This window comes from Podarcis tiliguerta, assembly GCF_965153285.1.
Source record: "Podarcis tiliguerta genome assembly, chromosome: 8".
NCBI lineage: Eukaryota > Metazoa > Chordata > Lepidosauria > Squamata > Lacertidae > Podarcis > Podarcis tiliguerta.
Genome location: NC_139541.1, coordinates 72158301 through 72182730, shown reverse-complemented (window position 1 = coordinate 72182730; position 24430 = coordinate 72158301). Strand labels below are relative to the sequence as shown.

Below are 24430 nucleotides of genomic sequence, written 5' to 3'. Positions count from 1 at the left end.
AAATCGGCTCCCGAACGATCAAAAACCAGAAGTGACTGCTCTGGTTTCCGAATGTTATTTTGGAAGCCGCACGTCCGGCGGGGCTTCCGTGGCTTCCGATTGGCTGCGGGAGCTTCCTGCAGCCAATCAGAAGCCGTGCTTTGGTTTCCAAATGTTTCAGAAGTTGAATGGACTTCCGGAACGGATTCTGTTCAATTTCTGAGGTATAACTGTATATGGATATGTATTCATATTTTTATAACTTTGTATTGTAAAAATCAAATAAAAATGATTCCAAAAAAGAAAAAAAGAAAGCCGAGTCTGCACGCCCACCACACGTTTAAAGGGTTTTCTCAGTTCTGGGAACTGTTGTGTTGTGTTGTGTACTGGGAATTGTAGCTCTGTGAGGGGTAAACTGCAGTTCTCAAGATTATTTGCTTTAACTGTATGGTGTGTATGCAGTCCAGGAACATCTGGCGGGCTGCAGGTTCTTCCTCGCTGGATTAAGAAGATCAAGCAGGACACTCCACCCTCCCTCACGTTTCCAGGCGTTTTCTTTTGCCTCAGTGATTTCCCCATGACAGTTTAGGATGCTTGCTCCGATTCAGTAGGAAAAGCAGGGTTTCACAGGAAAACCACAGGCAAGGAGTGGCGTGAAGCCCTAAGACATGGCACTTTACAGTGCAAACCTGTGCTTAGAAACATGGCACAAAATGAAATCTGGGTGAGCCCTCGATGTTCCGTATCTCAGTCATCATTGGGCTGGTGCTTGGATTTTTGAACCTTTGGGGATTGCTTTTTCTGAAAAAGGTTATTTGCACTTTTGCAAACCTCGGAGTTCCCCTGAATACACAGGCATCTCCCTCTTGTCCCTTCACGGTCCCGTCTGGGCTGCAATCCTGTCAGCCTTCACTTGCCTTTGCTCCAAATTCCTCCTGCTCCTTCGCTGCCAGAGTGGCTTGTGCGAGATGTGAGTCAGCAAAGGCATGAGGGGAAGCAGACAGAAGTCTTGTGAACTGTTGCAACAGCTCAGGGCAAGAGCAGGCCTTTGGCAAACCGTGGGCTCAGCTCTCCCCCACCAAATGCTTAGCGTTGGGGCCTCAGCACTGACTCAGTTTGCGATAGTACAGCTTCAGGAATGGCGCACCGTTGGGGCGGGCAGTGAGGGAGGAAAGGCATGGCAAATAAGCAACATGGCATGGGGAATTTTCGGAATTGAAATAAAGTGAGCAAGATTTCAGTCTCCTGGTAAAGCTGGGAATGTTCTCTGCCTGGAACCCTGCTGCCAGTCATTGTGGCCAATAACTGAACTAGATGGCAGTGGCGTAGCGTGGGTTGGCAGCACCCGGGGCAAGGCAAGTAATTTGCGCCCCCTAACCCGTGGATTTGCGCCCCCTAACCTGTGGATTTGCGCCCCCTAATCCTAACCCCCAAATGTTGCGCCCGGTGCGGCCGGCCCCCCTGCACCCCCCACGCTACGCCACTGCTAGATGGGCCAAAGGGCCGATTCAGTATTAATATTTTATTATTTATACCCCACCCATCTGGCTGGGTTTCCCCAGCCACTCTGGGTGGCTTCCAACAAAATATTAAAAGCACAATAAAACATCAGACATTAAATACTTCCCTAAACAGGGCTGCCTTCAGATGTGTTCAAAAAGTCTGATACAGTGGACCCTCTGGATACAAACTTAATTTGTCCCAGGGGTCCATACTTACCCTGAAAAGTCCATATCTGGAGGCGCTGTTTTTGTACATGCACGCGCAGCGAAACCCGGAAGCATACATTTCCGGGTTTGCCGCGTTCGTAAGGTAACGTAACCCGAGGTACCACTGTAGTTGTTTATTTTCTTGACATCTAATGGGAGGGCGTTCCACAGGGCGGGTGCCACTACCAAGAAGGCCCTCTGGCTGGTTTCCTCTAAGCTCACTTCTTGCAGTGAGGGAACCACCAGAAGGCCCTCAGAGCTGGACCTCAGTGTCCAGGCTGAACAATGGGGGTGGAGACGGTCCTTCAGGTATACTGGGCCAAGGCTGTTTAGGGCTTTAAAGGTCAGCACCAGCACTTTGAAATGTGCTCGGAAATGTACTGGGAGCCAATGTAGGCCTTTCAGGACTGGTGTTATATGGTCTCGACAGCCACTCCCAGTCACTAGTTTAGCTGCCACATTCTGGATTAATTGTAGTCACCTTCAAAGGTAGCTCCACATAGAGTGCGTTACAGTAGTCCAAGCGGGAGATAACTAGAGCATGCACCACTCTGGCAAGACAGTTCATGGGGAGGTACCGTCTCAGCCTGCATACAAGATGGAGCTGGTAGACAGCCTACCAGGACACAGAATTGACCTGCGCCTCCATGGTCCTTCAGGGGCACAGTTAACCCATTCAAGACCAGGGAGTCCTCCATACCCACCTGCCCCTTGTTCCCCCAAAACCATACTTCTGTCTTGTCAGAATTCAACCTCAATCTGTTAACCGCCATCCATCCTCCAACTGCCTCACATGTCAGCTCCCTATTTTCCAAAGGATGCTGCCTTATGGCAGGTCAGAATATTTGCCTTATCTTCTTCTTTGCTCTGCCTAGCAGCAAACATAACAAAGACTCTTCACAGAGAGGGGGGGAAAAGACCCAGAAAGCTATCTAGGAAGATTCATGTTGATACCGGGAAAGATCCTAGAACACATAATTAAACAGTTGGTCTGTGAGGACTTAGAAAAGGAAGCTTAAAAAAGGGCACTATGGTTACAGAAACAAGTAATGCCAGACGAACCTCATTTCTTTATTTTTGCTAGCGTTAAAAGGTTGGTGGATCAGAGGAAGGCTTGATTTCAGTAGGGCTTTCAATAACGCTCCCCATGACATTCTTGTGGTGAAGCTGGTAAATTGTGGGCTGGACTGACTGAACCCAAAGAGTGCTCATTAATGGTTCCTCATCATCCTGGGGGAAAGTGACAAGTGGGGTGCCATGGGGTTCTGTCCTGGGCCCGTTCCACAGCTTTATAGATGACATGGATGCAGGAACCGAGGGGATGCTCATCAGATGTGCAGATGACACCAAATTGGGAGGGGTAGCTAATTGTGCAGAAGACAGAACCGGGATCCAAAATGACCTAAACAGATTGGCGAACTGGGCCCAAACTAACAGAATGAAGATCAATAGGGACAGATGTAAGGTTCTTAACTTAGGCAGGAATAACCAGCTGCACAAATATAAGATGGGGGACATCTGGTTTGCCAGCAGTGCATGTGAAAAGGCTCTAGGAGTCTTGGTAGACCACATAGTGTTTTTTGCAGCAGCAAAAAAAGAAAAGAAAAGAAAAAAGAGCTATTGCTCTTCTAGGCTGTACCAGGAAAAGTGTAGTGTCCTAGTCAAGGAGAGTAATAGTCCCACTCTATTCTGCCTTGTTCAGACCACACCTGGGGTACCATATCCAATTCTGGGTGACCCAATTTAAGAAGGATGTTGACAAGGTGGAATGTGTGTAGGGGACGGCAACCAAGATGATCAAGGGTCAGGAAACCAAGCCTTATGAGAAATGGTTGAGGGAGTTTGGTATTGTCAGGGGTTCAGGAGCAGAGGCACAGGAAAGGGAGGAAATGGAGAGCGAGGGGGAGGAGTCCGAAGGAAATGTCAGCGATGACAGCGGTCCGAGGTCTCTGAGTCTTTCCAGCGAATCGGAAGATTCACAGAAAGGGGCTCCCATGGTCAGGGCAAGGGGGGTGCCTAGGGGGACACCCCAGGAAGAAGGGGCCAGAGGGGACTCAGAGAGCAGCAGTTGGAAATCAGGACCAGCGTCCACACCAGAGTGCAGTAGGGGGGAGGAGTCCCAGGCATCGGGATCAGGCGGCGCACTGCCAGCGGGAGGACATGAGGCAGGATTGGCCACGCCTCCATCGGGGAGCGAGGAAACGGTCGAGAGGAAGGTTGAAGGCTGGGCGCGCGCGCCAAGTTCAAATGTACAGGAGGGCGGCACAGTTGACAGCCCGGATAGGGAACCAGGTCCCAAAGCCCGCCGAAAAGAGCGGGAGGAGTCAGGGGGGTCTACGTCTGCGTCGGAAGAATCCAGGAAGGAAGGGACCCCGGGGGGTAGCAGGACCCAGAGGAGAAAGGAGAGACGGAAGAGGTGGAGTAAGGCTAGAGTCTTAAACTGGTGTACAGGGGGCGGAGATTCAGATGGAGCTTCGCCGGTCTAAACCCTAGACGTAGAGCTGGGGCGCTCCGGCTTGAAAATGGAAACTGTACTTCAATAAAGACTTTTGTATATTACTACCGGCTAGCGTTGGTCCTCTGTGAGCTGGGACCTGGAGCCAGCTCTGACAGGTATGTTTAGCTTGGAAGAGAGGAGACTGAGAAGAGATATGATAGCCGTCTTCAGATATCTCAAAGTCTGTTACATGCCACATGGAGCAAGCTTGTTTTCTCCAGCTCCAGAAGCTAGGACCTGAACCAATGATGGTACGAGCTGTTCAACAGAGGAACAGACGCTCTCAGGTGGTGAACTCTCCTTCCTTGGAGGTTTTTAAGCAGAGGTTGGATGAGCTGAGATTCCTGAATTGCAGGGGTTGGGCTAGATGACCCTTGGCGATCCCTTCCATCGCTACAAATCTATGAATCCTTTCCAACCAACTGCTACCTAATACTATAAACTGGAGATTGGACCTGGGATAAGAAGCCTTGCAGCAATCACGTTTTTTTCTTATTGGTGTATTTATGCATATCAGGTACTAGAGCTCTTGAACAAATTAGCAAATAGACGTAATACAATTATTGTTGTTCATTTCAGTTTTGAGCTGCAGGAGTTTGTGGCTAGGTGGCCAAGCTACAAATCATCAAGTCTTTGTTTTCAGTCTTCCTTTTGCCACAAACTCACCAGGTGGTCTTAAGGAGGACCACCTCTCTTGGCTTTAGACCCAGCCCCAATCATCTACAATAAGAAGATAAACAAGGAACCGGTGGGTGATGTTGGGACTCCAGCTCCCATCAGCCTCAGCCAACGTGGCCCATAGCCAGGGATGATGGGAATTGTAGTCTAACAACATCTGTAGGTCAACAGGTTCTTCAAGAAGACAAGAACTTTGAAAAAGATTGGGGAAAGTTTATAATTTACCTATGAGACCACTGGAAGCAGGTTAAAACATTAACAGAATTTTAACCACACTTGAAAGTAATGGAAAGTATGGATATTTCAGAAGGATAAAAGTTTGGATAAATATTGATATGCAGTTGTAAATATTAACATTAGGACCCTTGAAAGGGATGGGGGGAAGTCAAGAGATTCAGAGCAATTTTGATATTTGGATTTTGAACTGATGTTTGTAATATGTTTATATTTTTCATATATATATATATATATATATATATATATATATATATATATAAAACCCAGGTTACTCACTGCTGCTGTAAAGATCACAAGGCAACTGCATGCTAAGTGCTTTGAACCTCTGAAAGTGCTATGCAACTGCTAAGTACTGTTTTTATTCGATAGCAAAGTTTCCACCTTCCCTACAAAAGTGAAATTAACGCAAGCACACCAAGGAAAAGTTTTCCGAAAAAAAATATGTTTTATTTTTTAATACCATTTATAAAAAATAACTGTTTTTTAAAAATCCTCATCATTCAATTTTCTTTCTTTTTTTAAAAAAACATCAACAACCATTAAATAGCCCTTATTATTAAAATACAGCAAATAAATAATATCACACTCCTTCATTTTCCTGTAGAAAGGAGCTCCCAAAACTCCAATGGTCAACATTACAATTTAAAAAACAATAACAGAGAGGTGGTTAAGGGCGACTTTGACCCTCCCCTCTCAGCCACAATGCCAATTTCCTTTCCAGGTGAAAGAAACAAAAACAAAGCGAAAACCAAGACAGAAGTTTCCAGCTTCTGTCCCACAACTGTAAACTGTGTTTTTTCTGTAACCATCAAGTGTTCACAAGTCAAGATAAGGCATAGCACTAAGGGATTTCTTTTTCTTTCAGGAAAAAGAGAGAGAAGAGAATCCTTTTATGTCATGTAGGATTCATGTGTGTCAAGGTCTGGTCTCCAGTTCCATCAAAAGGAACCTCCTTCTTTTCCCAGTCAGATCCAACCTGTTGCATGCGTCAACTGAACAGCAACCATTGGCCAACATCCCTCCATCTTTGTCTCTCTGCTCAGTGGCTGCAGCACTCAAGACTTGGATCTGCAGTGGCAATTCAGTGCAATGAGATTGGTTCCTGTGCGTCAGGTGTCCCTGTGGGGTTTCGCATCACCCAGCTGACCCACCCCAGAGATGGCTGCATTTCAAGAAGAAGGAGAAGGCAAACATTTGGCTTTTTTTTGGAACGTGAAAAAACTCGAACACTATATAAATAAACTGAGGTCAGAAACATCTCCCAGGACCTAGACCGTTAGCAGCCAAAGAGGGAGAGAAGAGGAGGCTAGGAGATCCTCATGTCTTGTTGGGTAAAAGATCTCCTCCCTGAGATTCAGGCAACCCCGGGACTTCTAGTCCTAGAAGAGAACCCAAGGAGTGGGCACGCCCACTCTGCTGACAGACCACATGATGGAGTGGAAACTCACAGGACACTGAACTCATCATTTCTTAGCCAGGAGTGGCTCCTACGAGATCACTCTTCACTCCTAGACCTTGGGTGAGCACCCAAGCCCTCACTGGTCCGAGATTTTGTCTTACAGTCAGGTTTCAGAACCCCCCCAGGCCCTTCACACCTGAACACTATAGAAATCCACCCGTTTCCGGCAGCATCTCCGCACCCACAGCCAATAAAGCATGATCATGAACGTCCAGTAGCCGACATAGATGGCTGAGCCAATGAGCAGGTACCAGATCTCGGTCTGCTTGGCCTCGGTTGTCCAGTCAGCCAGGGCCTCCTGGTAGATGGTGTAGACCAGGCCTCCCAAGAGCAGCAGGCCCCAGATGGAGACAGGCAGCAGAGGCATATAGTTCCCCACCATCTTCTTCCTGCCCGAGGTGCCCCAGCTGCTCTTGTTCATCGTGATGATGGCAAAGTACTTGGCTGGCAGCAAGCCGCCCATGTAGAGCACGGCGTAGAGAGACATGAAGATCATGATGAAGTTCTTCCTCAGCCAGCAGGCGTAGAGGGCCTTCACGCAAGCCACCAGCTGGACGCAGAGCAGCACCCACAGGATGTCCCACAAGTTCCCCCCGTAGAAGAGCCGCAGGACGGTGGCCGTGACGAAGAAGGGGAAGATCCCGGCCACCACTGACTCGTAGGTCATCCACAGGTGGTGGCGGTGCCACCAGAGGGCGTTGTAGAGCCACTCGCGGAAGTAGGACTTGGTCCAGCGAGTCTGCTGCGCCAGCCATCTCAGGAACACGGACGGCGTCTCCGAGTAGCAGCGGGAGCGGGCAGTGTACCTGGTACACAGAGGAGAAAGGGGGAGAAGTTAATAATATAATATGGTCTTCATTCAATTTCGTCTGGAACAGGAATGGGGAACCTGCGGCCCTCCAGATGTCACTGAGCTACAACCAGTGGCATAGCACAGGGGGCACAGGGCCAGTTGCCCTGGGTGCAAAATGGTTAGGGGCACAAAACTTCAGTGCCCAGTTCCATCTCTGGGCTCTGTTGAAAACGGCTTCTCCATGTGAACCAGGAAGTGACCTCTCCAGACAATGGAATGACTCTATTTTTCTTAACTCTGCAACTGTGCATGCCTATTCTGTCCGTTTCGATCCCCCCTGTTCTGCGTAGCCCCGGGCACTGGCAACCCACGCTATGCCACTGACTACAACTCGCATCATCCTTGACCAGCGGCCATGCTGCTTTGGGGCTCATGGGAGCTGGAGCAACAAGATGCGGTCTCCTTGCACTTTTCCCATCTTCTTGCCATTTTTCATTCTGCATCACCCTTGCTCCAGAAAACCCAAGTATCCACATGTTCTTACTTGGTGGCATAGCCGATGCTCAGCATCCGGTTGGTGAGATGCCGGTCGTCTCCAAAGGTGCAGTGGGTACCCAGGAACTTCTGATTGTACCAGGACTCTAGAAACTGCTGCAGAAGGTCATTCCGATACAGGCCTATAGTGGGGGACAAAACAGGTGAGATACAAACATAAGGTAAAATACCCTTGAATAGTTAAGTCCAGTAAAATTTGACTATGAGGTGCGGCACTTATCTCCATTTTCAGGTCGAGGGAGCTGGCATTTGTGCACAGACAGCTTTTCCAGGTCATGTGGCCAGCATGACTAAACTGCTCGTGGCACAACGGCACTCCTTGTTGAGTGCCAGGGCGCACAGAAACATCGCTTAACTTCCCGCCACAGCAGTACCTATTTATCTACTTGCACTGGTATGTGTTTGAACTGCTAGGTTGGCAGGAGCTGGGACAGAGCAACAGGAGCTCACCCTGTCGTACGGATTCAAACCGCCGACCTTCCGATCAGCAAGCACAAGAGGCTCAGTGGTTTAGACCACGGTGCCGCCCGCGTCCCTGATACAAATACAGTCATACCTCGGGTTAAAGACGCTTTGGGTTAAATCTTTTCAGGTTGTGTCCCACAGTGACCCGGAAGTACCAGAAAGGGTTACTTCCGGGTTTTGCCACTCGCGCATGCGCACACGCTCAAAATAACGTCATGCACATGCACAGAAGCAGTGAATCGTGACCCACGCATGTGCAGATGCGCATTGTGTTCTGCTCAGGTTGTGAATGGGGCTCTGGAACGGATCCCATTTGCAACCAGAGGTACCACTGTATACAACGGGCTGGTAAAATATAACCAGCTTTCTGATCAAGCGAATAAACTGCTTCCTGTTGAAAGTAAGGAGGCGGAACCAACGCACAGGGGAAGCCTTACCCAGGGGGCCACTGATACAAGAAACACAGTCAAAGTAAGACTGGCAGGCGCGCTCGATGTTGAAGGCCATCCAGTACCGCAAGCTGCTCATGAAGCTGATATAGGAGTCGGAGAGGTTGAGGATCCGCACATCCCCGCCGACAGCCCCGTAGCGTTCGTTCGACTCCAGCACCTTCACCAGTTCCAGGGTTGCATCTGGGGCCAGCTTGGTGTCCGAATCGCAAACCTGGGAGAGGCCAAGAGATGGAGATTGAGAAGGGACACACCTGGAATTTGCCAGAGAGATCCAAGTTGCCAGAAGCTCGATTTACAGAACACGGGGAAAGTTAGCCAGAGCACTCTCACTTTCAAAGGCTGATTCACACATCTGCACAGTCGTCACTGGAGAATTGTGACACCGAGCGATGACTAAGCTTGCGGTGAAATGCCCCAGCTTTGACACTTTCATAGATTGGTCAACGCCACAATCCTTTCCAATGTGCAACTGCTAAGTGCACAATAATTAAGTAAGGCACATGCATGTGTGAAGCAGCCCAGGGTCTGTGGCAAAACCGGAGAATGTATGAAAAGCTTCCCAAAAAAGCAACATTCGTGTCTTTGACAAGTGTGATGCAATGGGGGAGAGCACAGAGTGTGTGCAGGGGACAGCCCAGCTCAGACACTGTCTTGGTTTATGTGATTAATTGACTGGCTTGAGGCAAATCAGTCTTTGCTTGCCTTATCTGTAAAACGGGTGCAATTAATGCAAGGACAAGAACAGGAAAAAAATTATAAAGCATTTTGTACACCCCCAAAGTTAGAAATGATACTTCTTTGGCTAATGAGTGATGTACAAATGAGGGAGAATGAATGGCTCATATTGCAGAACATTAAGTGGATCAATAGTTTGGTTGAAGATGGCTGGGAAGCAAGGAGTGGAGGGGAAGCTTATGAAAACTAATTTGTAAAGCACAGTTAATGATATGGATGCAATAATCTGTTACACTGAAAAAGAGATAGAATTTTGGGTTATATGGTTAGCCAGGTAAGAAACTGATGGAGATACAGGTAGGACCTTGAGAGTGGGGCATGATGGGTAGAGGTCAAAGGGCAAAACTTCACCATCTTGATGAGTTTTGCTCCTCATCACAACCCAGGGAAGCAGCTTAGGTTTTGCAAAGTAAGCAATGAGCTACATGTTTAATAATGCTTAATAAGGATAATTATCACGTTGAACATTTTCCTCTTTCAACAATACTTCTAAGCGGCAATCTCTCTAACCCAGCTGGCATCTGTATTGGAGTTGAAATCATTTCCATATATGCAATTGTTTTAACTGCATTTTTACATGCAGTTTTTAAAAATATACAATTTTTTGGTATTATGTACTTGCTCTGAGATGCTAAAGAAGAAGCGATGCGTAAACGAAATTAGATAAACAGATTCATGTGGATTGCAGAAGCTTCCCCCTCCCCCTTGGTGAAGAATTGGGGTTTCCTTGGGACAAGGTTTCGATCTCTCTTGTCCCCACGCCCAGAGTGTATACATGAAAGGTCAGCAACTGGAACCTCCAGGACAAACCCACCCTGCAGACAGGTGCCATCTGGCTCACCCCTTGCCAGCCTGTGAGGCAAAGAGCAACATCTGGATTATGGTGGGATTTGGCAGGAGGCAATTTTGGAAACAAAGGTGGGGCAGGGGAAGAGACTTTGGCTTGCTGCTCCTCTTCCGCTTTGTCAGTCTGGCACTCCAGCAAAATTAGTTGGTGACCAGGGATGCCTCCAGAGTTAAGGGCAGCGTGTCGCCCTTCAGAATAAGTTTGAAAGGGTCAAATTAGATATTAAAGCCCAGAGGTAGTAGGAGAGTAGATAGTTCATAGGTAGCATGACTAGGCAAAACCAAGAAAAATAAATCCTGTACCCAGATAAGCTGGACTGTGGAAATTAAGCAAATTTCCAGGTTTTTCTGTATTTTGCACAATCGATTCTGCTTCCCATATTAAAGAGTTAGGGGCCGCTCCCTTTGACTCGCAGAAGCAAGCTCTCTTCAGGCACTGACTCGCACACTTCTAAAAGGTCAATCTTAACAAGCCACAAGGGCCTGGCTAGCAACTGAGCATTTGTTTTTAAATAAACCAAGTTCGTAGCTCTTATGGCATAAGTCAATAACTGGAGAAGAAGGCGACTCAGTGGGATTTGTGTGGGTCAGGAAACACGAGGCTTCGGTGCCTCGCCTCGCCTCATCCCATCCCTGTCTCAGAATGCTGAACCCTGCAACCAATGCCATATTTTGGTATTTTTCTGAGCTTCTGCAGAAATCACAGAATGCACTTAAGTATACACTTCAGCGGGTGTCAAGGTCTATACTGAGGAACCACAAGCTTCCTTGTAAGCTGACCAGGAGCACCTTAATGAGGTTAGCAATGGAAGACGCATTTGCCCATAATTACTGATCTTCCAATGTGCAGCCAGAGAAGAATGGAGAGCATATTGTTAAATTGTAGAGCTGGAAGGGACCCCAGGGGTCATCTAGTCCAACCCCAGGATTCTCAGCTAAAGCAACCCTGACCGTCCAACCTCTGCTCAAAAGCAAACGCTGTGCATTCTCACTGCATGCAGTGAGCCACGACACATGGCTAGCATACAGGGCAGGGCTGTTCAAGAGGTGGAATGAGACAACCATTTCAGGCAGCAGGCACGGGAGACTGGCAAACTCAAGCACCCTTCCCTTTCCCCCTTAGGGCCATTTGCCCTGCCGCTTCTGCTGCTAGCACCTTACCCGTGTGGCAAGGATCTCTGCCTTTCCCACCATCTCCTCCTTGCTTTCTGCTTTAATTCCCCCTTGAAGTTCAACAGCCTTGCTCTGCTGCGGGAAATGTTGGCCCAGTCCCTATCTCTCAGCCTGGAGGACATTGCGGGATGGGATAAAACAAACGAGGAAGCGAGACAACCGGATAGGAGCCATTTACCTGGACGTAGTCCACCGAGTTGCCCAGGGCCTTGAAAGCTGTGTACATGACTTCCCTCTTCCCTCCCCATTTCTGCATGATGCAGACACATCTCTTGGTCCGGATCAGCTCTTCAACGGCCAGCTGCCCGAGGTCGTCCATATCTATTTCACTGTAGACAGGCGGCTCATCTCCGGCTTGGTAGCCACTGTCCCCTTCGTCTACATCCAACAGAGGCTGGTGGTGGTAGTTGTTCTCCCAGGCAAACGTCCCCACGTCTTCCCCAGCAAAGACCTCTTGGAACATGTCCATCATGTACCGGTCGTCAGGGCTGTTGCCATCGATCACCATGATGACCCGGAGCTTCTCTGGAGGGTACAAAGTCGCCTTAACAGACTCGAGGCACTCGCGGAGGTAAGCTGGGTCCTCCTGGTAAGCGGAGATGGTGAGAGCCACCGTCTTGGTGTAGCTGCAAGTCAGAGAGTCCCTCTTCATCCTCTTGTGCTCCAGGAAGGCAAAGAAGCTCTGGATGATGAGGTGGGCCGTGAGGAAGGCCCCGTAGAGGCCAAATGCCATAATGTGGTACCGGTCGGAAGCCAGCTGGTTCCCCGAAATGTAGGCCCATGCCAATATGGACAGTATGAGCAGCGCAAAGCCGATGGTGACGATCCGACGTCCGATAGAGACAACGCCCTTTGGCAGTATGGTGACATCCATCCCTGGAAGGAATAGTCAAGGTAGTGAGTGAGCTGGATTGTTCTCAGGAGAATTTATTGTCGATGGAATGGGGCCACCCCACAGCGTAAGTGCTCTTTGGGCAGCACACAAAACAAACACAACAATTACAACGCAAAACAAACTATTAAAAACCCATTAAGCATGCAGGTGGTATTTATTTAACGTTTATCCACAGGTCGAGAATACGCACGGCACTATTCAGTGGGGAAACAAGATGGCTGAAAGACTCTGGGAGCAAGGAGGGCAGATTTGGGCCACCTGCACCCCTGCTCCCAAAAGCCCACAGCGGCTTTATGCCAACAAACAAGAGTGCAGAAATGTTGTAGGCAGGAGAACAGGAGGTGAGTACTATGGCAAGTTGCGACTCACTGGACTTTTCTTCCCCACATCAACAACTTGTAGCATGGGGGTTGTACCTGCCGGCATTTGGGCAGAAGATATAAAGCTGGGACCCACTGCAGATGGCAGAAGGCTGCTAAGTGCACCACCCAGGTACAGTAATCTCAAAGGGACAATTAAAAAAAAAAAATGGTCTCCCCATTTGGGTTTACACCTTGAGGAATGGGAACACCCAGCTCTGGACAAATTTAATAAAGACTGCTGTGGGGCTGGTTCTAGAGTGAGAGGTGAAATGGTCAAGGGGCTTTAGTCCCTTGTTATTTCCCATGATTAACAAAGCCAGAATAAATTATGTGCAAAACTTAGGATTCCCCCCAGTTTGCAGAGTTTACAAAAGTCACATTGTTCAGCTTCTTAGCTGCAGAATCTAGATTTCCTGGGTGCATTAAAAATAAATAAATTTCAGCTTTCAATGCACACGGCTCTGGTGTTTACTGTTGGTCCCTAAGAGATATAGAAAATGGCCTCACCTGCATATCTCAAAGGGCGAAAGATTTATGGGCAAAGGAACAACTTCTCTATGGGCTCAGAGCAGTGTCCAATTTAAAGAGGAATGCCAGCTCCAAGGATCATTCTGAGATGCTCACTTGCAACCAGTGCAGAAGCACAAGAAGGGGCATAAAATCTCTTAGAATGGCAATGGCGCCCACCTGAGAGGTGCCGGAACTGAGTTCCTATGAGTTCCCCCTGAAAAAAAATCCCTGGTGCTTAGACTTTAAAGGCTGTGGTTTCTTGCAAGTCTAGGCACAGACTACAGTGGTACTTCGGGTTACAGACGCTTCATGTTACATACACTTCAAGTTACAGACTCTGCTAACCCAGAAATAGTTAAGAACTTTGCTTCAGGATAAGAACAGAACTTTGCTTCAGGATAAGAACAGAAATCGTGCTCCAGCGGTGAGGTGGCAGCAGGAGGCCCCATTGGCTAAAGTGGTGCTTCAGGTTAAGAACAGTTTCAGGTTAAGAACAGACCTCTGTAATGAATTAAGTACTTAACCCGAGGTACCACTGTACTACCATAGAAGATGCGGTCTCTTTCTCCCTAGCCAAAATCTGTCATCTTGAACCTTTGGGGTGTGTACACCACCTACAGGCAAGAATGATGTACTGCACCAGAGACCCAGAGTTAATATACCTGCCAAGTTATCCCATCTTTCACATATGGGTGGGCGTATATGGACCCAACCAGAGGCTGAGCCATGATTTGCATTAAAGCCAACAATGGAACAGGGCTCCTGGCTAGCCTGCAACAACCCCCCACCCCCCAAGAAGAGGGCGATAGCCAATCTCTGTTTGGAGATTGCTGGTTCCACTATTAAATGTTTACACAAGTTTCTCTCCAGGTTCCACCACTCCAAACTAACCTCCTGGCAGGGGCTCAGGGTAACTCTATAAAAAATTATTAATAGAGCCAAGGAAGAGGCGTATTCAAAAAGACTACAGCAAATGACACCAATGGGTCATTGAATAAATAAATGACAAAGTGCTTGACATAGTACATACCATTTGCACACCCCACTTAGCAAATGGAACAGAAATCCTGTGTTGTTGTTTTACCCCTTGCTTGCCCCTTCCTGCGACAGCACATGAAAATCTCCTTCCTCCTATTTTAACCGCAAATATCAAGTGAAATCCTGCACATACGTACCTGGGGATAAGTCTCACGGAACTCAAGTGTGTAGACATGAATAAGATTGCACTGCCAAACCCAAAATTCCTGGCCTCTCAGAGCCGCTGGTAAAATCTAGGGCTTATCCACACCAGACCAAAATGTGGACCCCAGCCCAGTTTTGTCCCAGAAACTTTCCCCCTTTAAACACAGAGTTTTTGATCATTGCCATTTTGGACTTTGCAATGATAAACAAGCCAACACCTTTAAAGGGAGAAAAGTCCAGGACAGCACTGGGATGACAGCCTGTGGACATCCCAACATCAGTGAAGAAAACCCCCATTTTGTGCCACAAGCCTTTAGGGAGCCCTCTAGCTCATGGGTAGGCAAACCATGGCCTGGGGCCGGATCCGGCCCAATCGCCTTCTCAATCCGGCCCGCGGACGGTCTGGGAACCAGTGTGTTTTTACATGAGTAGAATGTATCCTTTTATTTAAAATGCATCTCTGGGTTATTTGTGGGGCCTGCCTGGTGTTTTTACGAGTAGAATGTGTGCTTTTATTTAAAATGCATCTCAGGGTTATTTTGGGGGAATAGGAATTCGTTCATTCCCCCCCCCCCCAAATGCAGTCTGGCCCCCCACAAGGAGGGACAGTGGACCGGCTCCCTGCTGATAAAGTTTGCTGACCCCTGTCTAGCTTATGCATTTCTCTACAAACTATTGAACAGCAAACCCCACACTCTAACCACTATGCACCACTACTCCAATCTCTTCTGCTGCTAGAGCAACCCGAAGCAAAATTTGGAACTGGCCTTCCAAAAAGCCTGGTCCTGCACTCCCTCGGTGGTGAACGCACACAACCATCGGCGACCCCAAACACGCAGCTTACGTGAGCCCAGATGATCATACGCGTACAGACATACCAGGAAGCTGAATAAAGAGTTGCCCCTGTGGCTTGATAGAACCAGGGTTGGCCAAAGACATTTGGGCGTCGGAGGCGAATCAGAAATTGATGCCTCCCCCGTTGCAGTTTGTGAGGGGTGCTTTTTTATATGCAGCCAAGGCTCCTCACACCCCACGGTCTTGATGTGGATCCTTGCTGCCCCCTTCTTCTCGATGCTGATCTTCACTTGGGAAATTTTGGAAATCTCTCCCCCATGCCCATTTTCAAGCCCCCTTTCTTTTCAATGCTGATCCTCACTGTCCCCTAACTTCCGACACTGATCTTATTTATTTTTATTTTATTTATTAAATTAATTTACCGCCCTTCACCAAAAGATCTTGGGGTGGTTCCCAGAATAAAATACAAGAGAATTAAACCAAACCAGCAAAACAATACCTTTCCCCCTTCCCACAGACACATTTTTAAAGGCTGTAGAATATTACTCAGCTAGTTGAACAGGAACCGCTTCGCCTGGAGCCTTAAAAAATATACAATGAAGGCGCCAGGCGAACCTCCCTGGGGAGAGCATTCAACAAATGGGGAGCCACTACAGAAAAGGCCCCTTCTCGTGTTTGCCACCCTCCGAACCTCATGTGGAGGAGGCATACAAAGAAGGGCCTCAGGTGATGAACACAGAGTCTGGGACGTTTATATGGGGAGAGGCAGTCTTGACCCTTTTCGCATTGCTGCATTGGAGACCTAGTGATGAAAGAAGCGGCTGACGGGTTTGAGCTTCTTTTCCATCAGCCTCCTCTCTTGCTGCTGTGCCAGAGGGGAGCAGGCAGCAAAGCGGGGGCAGTGGCAGAGCACGCCCCTCCGAACTCCCCAGAGCCTGCTGCCCGAGGTAGATGCCTCACCTTGCCTCATGGGCAGGCCGGCCCTGGTTAGAATTCCACCACAACCATTTTAGGGTGGAATGGCTGCTATACCCACATTGGGTAGGAGGAAGTCCATTGTTCAAATCCCGACTCAGCTACAAATTCCATAGGCAACCTTCCATCAGCAACCTGAGGTCAATACTGCTGGTCTACCTTTTCCTGGATTATTTATAAGGTTCACTGCCGATGAAACTAACCAGGAAGCTGAAGGCATTTCAAATGAAGGGTCACAACTCATAGAATCTTAGAGGCGGAAGGCACCCAAGAGTCATCTAGTCCAACCCCCTTGTGATGTGGGCACTGGCACCACTTTTGCCTCCAATAAAATCCCTTCCCAAAAACATTCCCCAAACCGTTTGACCACAGGCAGTGGCACATGCATGTATACCTGAAGGAGCGTCTCCACCTCCATCATTCTGCCCAGACACTGAGGTCCAGCGCTGAGAGCCTTCTGGCAGTTCCCTCACTGCAAGAAGCCAAGTTCCAGGGAACCAGGTAGAGGGCCTTCTCGGTAGTGGCACCCGCCCTGTGGAACGCCCTCCCACCAGATGTCAAAGAGAAAAACAACTACCAGACTTTTAGAAGACATCTGAAGGCAGCCCTGTTTAGGGAAGCTTTTAAGGTTTAAAAGGTTATTGTATTTTAATATTCTGTTGGAAGCCGCCCAGAGTGGGTGGGGAAACCCAGCCAGATGGACGGGGTATAAATAATAAATTATTATTAATTATTATTATTATTATACCACCATGAAAAGAAAACCCTCCTTTCCACCACTTCTTAAAAGGTACCTTGAAAACTGCAAAGTGCCACCCCTGGAGGATTGCTTGGCATGATCAGACTTCCAAGAATCAGTGCTCTGGAGTACAGATCTCTCAGCCCAGCTTTTCAGGTATATGTGACAGATCAAAGTACCAACCAGACTGAGATAGGTTCTGCAGGCTGATTAAAATGTTGGCATCTCATCAGCATTCATGCCAACCTGTATCAATCAATGTGGCAGCAGGCTCAGAACTTGGCAACCTCACTATCAGTGTTGTTGCCAGTCCTTTGTGCCAGCTCATTCACAACCAACATTATGATCCTTGAATGATGCTACCGAGATAAACTGGGGACCTTTTATATGCAAATCAAGACATGTACGTGTCTTGCAGCTGAAGTCTTTTCCTTGAAGTGTACACAGCAAGCCTCCACACGCACCCCCCAAGTTGCCCTAGACCTGCATGCTCCCACCTTTGCACTGACCACTAGGCTCTCCCCTCCTGCCCCCTGGGAGCAACTCAATCTCGGCTTTTCAAGTCACATTCCAGGTTGCAACCACTAACCGCTACTTCCAGCTCTGTTGCAACAAGGAGTGGAGTTTTGGCAGCAAGCGGGGAGGTGAACACGCACCTTATTTTACTCCTGATAAATCAACCCAGCCTAAGTATTGCAATTGCCCATTTGGACCAGGAACTCATAATTAGCACCTCAAAGTGCATTAAAGCAAAACACACGAGAAGAGAACTCAAGAAACTTCCACGCACTCAGTTACCAACTCAAACAGCGAGGAAGGGAAGAAATACATTTTTTTAAAAGCTTTCCAACTAGTCTCTATCAAGTGATCTGAAGTATTCATATATACACAGGTCACCAGCCCCCGCCCTGGTGTTGGGGCTTTAAGATCCAGTCACTCCATCCCTTCAGCAACATTAGAGCTTATTTTTCTAGGTTGGGGAGTGGGGGAAGGAGGGATGCAGAGTTTCAACGCCTCTGGAAATACCACTGCAACTGAAAGCCCTTGAAATATAATACTAACCCAACTGAAGTCCTAATTGTCCCATACAGAGGGGCTTCTTTGTGGCTACTCAGGGCTGAGTGAATTGCACTCTGCATGTGCGCAAGGGCGCGGTGGCTTTCTCTCTTTTGAGCGGCCATCCAGGGTCAAGCCCTGGCACCAATTCAGCCTCAGTTTAAACCACTAGCTCACACTCCCCCCTCTCTCTCCAAGCAAAAGACGCCCAGGCTCCCTGTCCCACGAGACCTTGCCCCCCCCACCCAGCCACCCTCCAGCAGCAGGCTCGCTGTCCCGTCTCTCACCTGCGGCGCTGGGGCGGCCGGAGCCCGTGTGCGATCCGACTTTGGTTGCGGGGAAGTCTGGTTTGTTTGATGTCTGGCGGGGAAGCTTTTGAATCTCGCGAGGTGGGGGGGAAAGGAGGAGGGCGGGTTGGAGGGGAGGCGGCCCCTGACGTGCGTCAAGGCTGGGCTGGGGCCCATCTGATGTCATTGGGATCACTCACGCCCCAGTAATGCCGTTTTAGGGTCTGAGCCCCATCCCGTGGTGGAACACGCCCATCCATTCGCACACGTTGCTTTGCAGCCTCCAAGGAGTCTCCGGCTACTTTATCAACTCTCAAGCTGGGACTTAACTGGAACCGGATTTCCAGTGCCGGAAAAGAGTGCTCCTGAGAACGTGCGGAGTGCACTGCCCCTCGAGCTGCGTAAAAGCGCAGCTGGCCGACGCACTAGGCATGCAGCATTAGAAGGGCGGGATCGAGGCTAGCAGTCAGGGGAGAAGCCTTGAACCCCGCACACAGCAAACATTTAAAGCCCCCTTCTGGGAACTGTAGTTTCGACAAAGCTACCGTTCCCAGCCCTCTGAACAAACGGCAGTTCCCGGATTTCCTGGGTGCGCTTTGACTGTGGTTATTTTATTTTTTTAAAGATATGGCGTGTCACTTGCGTTGAGAACTTTTTTTTTCCCGTCTGGAGAATGATCCTCCTGCGTGCGTTTACTCGGAAGTAAGCCTCCCTGACCTTGATGGGTTTACTCCCGAGAAAGCGCGCACAAGGCGGCTGCCACGATGCAAGCCTCTTCACATTTTGCACGGAGGGTGGGGACAAACCCGGAGAATTTCCAGGAACAGCTGTCAGTAGTAGTGCTAAAGTTCTCGAGTGCCTTGTGGAGAAGAAAAAAGGATTTTCCCCTCCTGCAAAAGCCGGGCGGGAAGGCAGGGGGATTTGTATTTCGTAATCTGGCTGGGTGGATTTCGGAAGAAAATTGGAGGGTGGGGCGGTCCAGCTGTGGGATGGGGAGGGTAGAGATGGAGAATAGAAGGTGGATTTGGGCTACAGGAGAGTGTTGGAGCCGGGAGGAGGAGGAAGGGGATAAGAGCAGATGATGGCCGGGGTCAAAGATGTGGGTCAGATGCGTTACTGAAGGAGGCAAGTCAAGGAGCTGATAAGGGGATCCCTGGGTTATAAAACAGGGCCAGGGGCATCTGTGAGACACGGTTGGCAAACAAGAAGAAAGGAGCCCATGAACAGATGTTATGAGGCAACTGACACATCGTGCGTCAAATTGTGGATCCTCCTGGGCCTGTTAAGTGCCAAGGCCGTGAGGCAAGCTAGACAAAACCAAACCAGAAGCATTATAATGTTTGCTGGGCTCTTGTATAATTGTGTGGTTTAAATCCCATAGAGCACGAGACTCTTAATTTCAGGGTTGTGGGTTCAAGTTCCACGTTGGGCGAAAAGGTTCCTGTGTTGCAGGGGGTTGGACTAGATGACCCTCGTGGTCCCTTCCAACTCTACAGGTCTATGATTATGAGGTAGGTTAGGCTGAGAGGCAGAGATTGGCTGCTGGGAACTGCAAGTGGGTGGGGGGACCCTGTTGGGCTCAGGCGCTGGTTGTGGGTATCTCAGAGCCGACTGGTTGACTCCCGTGAGACCAAGATGCCAGCCGATATGGCCTTCAAAAACTTATTTTCGTTTTCTTGCTGCATTTATCTCCCACCTTTTCTCCAAAGACCTTAAGTTGGCATACACAACAACCCTGTGAGGTAGGTTAGGCAGAGAGACGCTGGCTTGACCAAAGACACTCAGTGGGATGAGTGGGTGGGATCCAGTATTTCCCCCCCTTCATTTTTATTAATTAAAAGTGCAAACACACACACATTTTATGACACAAGAAATAAAAGATAAAAGGGTGGCAATCAGAAAGGCAATCAGATCTTATCATTGTGTTCCAATGTATTATAAATATTGACGTATCCATAAATCTGTACGTCTGCATTCTTAAGAAACATGCTTATCTATATGTACTGTATTAAGAAATACATACCAATACAAATTTAAATAAGAGAGTTGGAGGGCAGCATATTCTTGTCATATAATAATAATAATAATAATTTATTATTTGTACCCCGCCCATCTGGCTGGGTTTCCCCAGCCACTCTGGGTGGCTTCCATAGAAACCAAAAATACACTAAAATATCACAGATTAAAAACTTCCCTGAACAGGGCTGCCTTAAGATGTCTTCTGAATGTCAGGTAGTTATTTATCGCTTTCACATCTCATGGGAGGGCGTTCCACAGGGCGGGCGCCACTACCAAGTAGGCCCTCTGCCTGGTTCCCTGTAGCTTTGCTTCTCACAATGAGGGAACCGCCAGAAGGCCCTCGGCACTGGACCTCAGCGTCTGGGCAGAATGATGGGGGTGGAGACGCTCCTTCAGGTATACTGGACTGAGGCAGTTTAGGGCTTTAAAGGTCAACACCAGCACTTTGAATTGTGCTCAGAAACAACAAAAGGCACATTAAAGGTAAAGGTAAAGGGACCCCTGACCATTAGGTCCAGTCGTGGCCAACTCTGGGATTGCGGCTCTCATCTCGCTTTACTGGCCGAGGAAGCCGGCATACGGCTTCTGGGTCATGTGGCCAGCATGACTAAGCTGCTTCTGGCGAACCAGAGCAGCGCACGAAAACGCCGTTTACCTTCCCGCTGAAGTGGTACCTATTTATCTACTTGCACTTTGACGTGCTTTCGAACTGCTAGGTTGGTAGGAGCAGGGACCGAGCAACGGGAGTTCACCCTGTCGTGGGGATTCGAAAAAGGAACATTACTACCCCTCTTTTTCATTTTTAGCTAGGGAAAATGTCATTATCGGTTCCAACACCTATCTATCTAGGTTATCATGCCAGTATAGGGCCACACACACACACACACACAGGCTTAATATTGAGACTCCAAAATAAAAATAAGCAGGCTAGGCCTGCCTTGGTCCCCTCTAAATTTCACCTCTGCTGTGAGACATGAATGCCTCTGGTCCTTTTCAGATGGGAAGATTAAACTCCCTATTTTTAAGAACATCTCCCTCCTCCCAACCAAATTTCCTTATTTAATTAGGGTTGCCATATTTCAAAAAGTGAAAATCCAGACACAAAAGTTGTGGTTTTTGTTTGTTTGCTTGTTCTGTTTTTTGGCCAAAGTTGTTGAGTCCCCACCCCCCCGACATTTCAAGCTCTTTTCAAAAATTCCCCTCGGATGTCGTTTTTGAAGGGTGAATCACAGTAATGTCTGGGAAATTCTGGATGTATGGCACCCCTAATTCAATGCCGGTCACTCTTTCAGCCTGAGCTATGTCATAGTGTTGTTGTGCAAGAGGATAAAATGGGGCAGGGTGTGGGAATAATCAATTCCAGCTCCTTGGAGTAATAGTGGGACATAAAACATAATTTTTAGTCCTGCAACTTGTAGTCAATTGGGCAATAGATTGATTTTTTTAAAAAAATCTGTTTTTAATACAAGTTCTAACGAACACTATGGGTGTTCTGTGCCTTCTTCTAAAATGGTGCCTGCTGAGAGTTGCCAGTCACTCCTTCTCTCAGCCCGGTCTACCTCGCAAAGTAGTTGTGAAAACGAAAGGAGCTGAGAGGAGCCATGTATGCTGTCTTGAGCTCCTTGGAGAAAAGCCAGGTTATAGATAATCCTTAACCATTAGTAATAATAGTAATAGCCATTCTGCTTTTTCACCGGAACATACGCAGAGTTTAATATTATTCAATTCAAACTCAGGCTAAGATTTCTTTCGTCGGACCAAAACAGCCTGAATAAAAACCACATTAAAATACAAACAAAGGTCCTGTTTAAAAGTTAAAATGTTATAAATACCAAATACCAACTTGACAGTCACAGCTTTCCCAAAAGATTTGGGGAAGTGTCGTTCGTTAAGAGTGCCGAGAGTTGCTGGGGGACCTCTCACAAAGCTACAATTCCCAGAACTCTTAAACTACAGTTCCCAAAATTATTTGGCAGAAACCAGTACTGTTAAAGTGTTATAAGAGTGCTGTAAATATATATTGTGTATCTTAGTCTTCTGTATATTGTGTATCTTAGTCTTCTGTATATTGTGTATCTTAGTTTTGTTTTGTTTTTTACCAGACGTCAACTGCTAGTTTTGGGGAATATATGACAGGGTATACATATTTTGTAACATGTGTGGCCATTTTTACATGTATCTGACAGAGTCAGGGGTTTTTATTTCTTTCTGAGTCAGACACACAATTGCCCTCAGAGATTTCTTTTTTTCCTTTACACAGAACTACCACGTTAAAGCGAACAGCTCCCATGTCCTTAAACCACACAAAACTTTCGCTCCGGTCCAAAAACGGACACCAGGGACTCTGCTGCTGGAGTGAAATTTATTTTGACTTCTGCGCATCTCTCACAAAATCTCTCCTCTGCCTTCACAGAAGCCAGGCCCCATTCTGGCTTATGTCACCCCGCCTCAGGTTTTGACACACAGAATCTCTGCTCCAGATGCTGCTGGGATTAGTCACTTCAGAAGCTGGCCTGCAATCTCTTTTAGGGCTTCCCAATCCCAGGACAACATCCCCGCCTAACGGGTCAGCAAAGGGCAAATTCCCCCATAGCCAGGACAGCCTGTAACTTCCAGTTCAAAGGGCTTTCCCCTGAAATGTGAAGCGATAGCGGAAAGGCCAGAGACCAGGCATAGACAAGACTTCAATAGTCCACCCTCTTCATTTTATCTCAGGCAATGATTTGGCCACCCCAAGACTTTCCTCCATAAATGAAACTATCCTTCAGGTTCTGGAGCATTTTCAGATATATATCACACCCTCCAACATTTCACCAATGAAAATAGGGATGTCCTATGTAACAACAACAGCAATTTTATTATCTATATGCCACCCATTAAACATCAAATAACTTTCCTACATAGGGCTGCCTTTAGATGTCTTCTAAAGGTTGTACAAATAAATTTAAAAATTGTCTAGTAGCACCAGCTAAGTTTGTTCTGGGTATAAGCTTTTGTGTGCATGCATAGAATAAGCTTGAATGCAAGCTCAGATGCAAGAATAAGCTTCAGATGCAAGCTTAGTTGGTCTCTAAGGTGCTACTGGACAATTTTTAATTTTTTAAATTTATTTCGACTGCGTCAGACCAACATGGCTACCTACCTGACTCTAAAAGTTGTACAGTTACTTATCTTCTTGGCTCAGGAGTCGCATAACTCCATACCATCCCAAATTTCTCTGACGTCCTAAGGAAAAAGCGGGACATTCCAAGATCAAATCAGAAACCGGGACAGCTTCTATACATCTGGGACTGTCCCTGGAAAATAGGGACACTTGGAGGGTCCGACATCCTATTTAACAACAACAACCACCCTTTTATTATTTATACCCTGCCCATCTGACTGGGTTGCCCCAGCCACTCTGGGCAACTTCAAACATATACTAAACACAACAAAACATTAAACATTATAAAACTTCCCTATACAGGGCTGCCTTCAGGTGTCTTCTAAAGTCTATACTGTATCTCATTGGCTCAGGGGTTGCATAACCTTCCAACATTTCTCTGATGAAAATAGGGATATCCTAAGGAAAAGTGGGATGTTCTGGAGTCAAATCAGAAACTGGGATGGCTTCTGTAAATCCGGGACTGTCCCTGGAAAATAGGGATGCTTGGAGGGTCTGATATATATGTCTTTAAAAGAACACATTTTATGGAATAGGCTGTTTGTTGTTGTTGTTTAGTCATGTCAGACTCTTCGTGACTCCATGGACCAGAGCACGCCAGGCACTCCTGTCTTTCACTTCCTCCCGCAGTTTGGTCAAACTCATGCTGGTAGCTTCGAGAACACTGTCCAACCATCTCGTCCTCTGCCGTCCCCTTCTCCTTGTGCCCTTCATCTTTCCCAACATCAGGGTCTTTTCCAGGGCGTCTTCTCTTCTCCTGAGGTGGCCAAAGTATTGGAGCCTCAGCTTCACAATCTGTCCTTCCAGTGAACACTCAGGGCTGATTTCCTTAAGAATGGATAGGTTTGATCTTCTTGCAGTCCATGGGA

The 24430-nt window shown here is 47.7% G+C and overlaps 1 protein-coding gene across 1 annotated transcript; it reads right to left on the bottom strand.

The window, feature by feature from the left end:
• Positions 1–5523: 5523 nt before the first annotated feature.
• Positions 5524–19125, bottom strand: HAS1 (hyaluronan synthase 1). The gene is made up of 5 exons (XM_083455275.1): positions 18380–19125; positions 11757–12454; positions 8810–9035; positions 7897–8029; positions 5524–7365 (listed from the first exon to the last, which is right to left on the bottom strand). Exons 1-5 carry the CDS (start codon positions 18564–18566, stop codon positions 6690–6692), a joined length of 1920 nt encoding a protein of 639 aa, XP_083311401.1. The 5' UTR covers positions 18567–19125; the 3' UTR covers positions 5524–6689.
• Between the last annotated feature and the right edge of the window lie 5305 nt (positions 19126–24430).

Coding starts and splice junctions, on each gene's coding strand:
- HAS1 (XM_083455275.1), bottom strand. CDS start 18,566: ATGACATCAGATGGGCCCCAGCCCAGCCTTGACGCACGTCAGGGGCCG. Junction 9,036..11,756: donor ACTCGGTGGACTACGTCCAG/GTAAATGGCTCC, acceptor GGCCTCTCCCAG/GTTTGCGATTCGGACACCAA. Junction 7,366..7,896: donor AGCATCGGCTATGCCACCAA/GTAAGAACATGT, acceptor TCTGTGTACCAG/GTACACTGCCCGCTCCCGCT.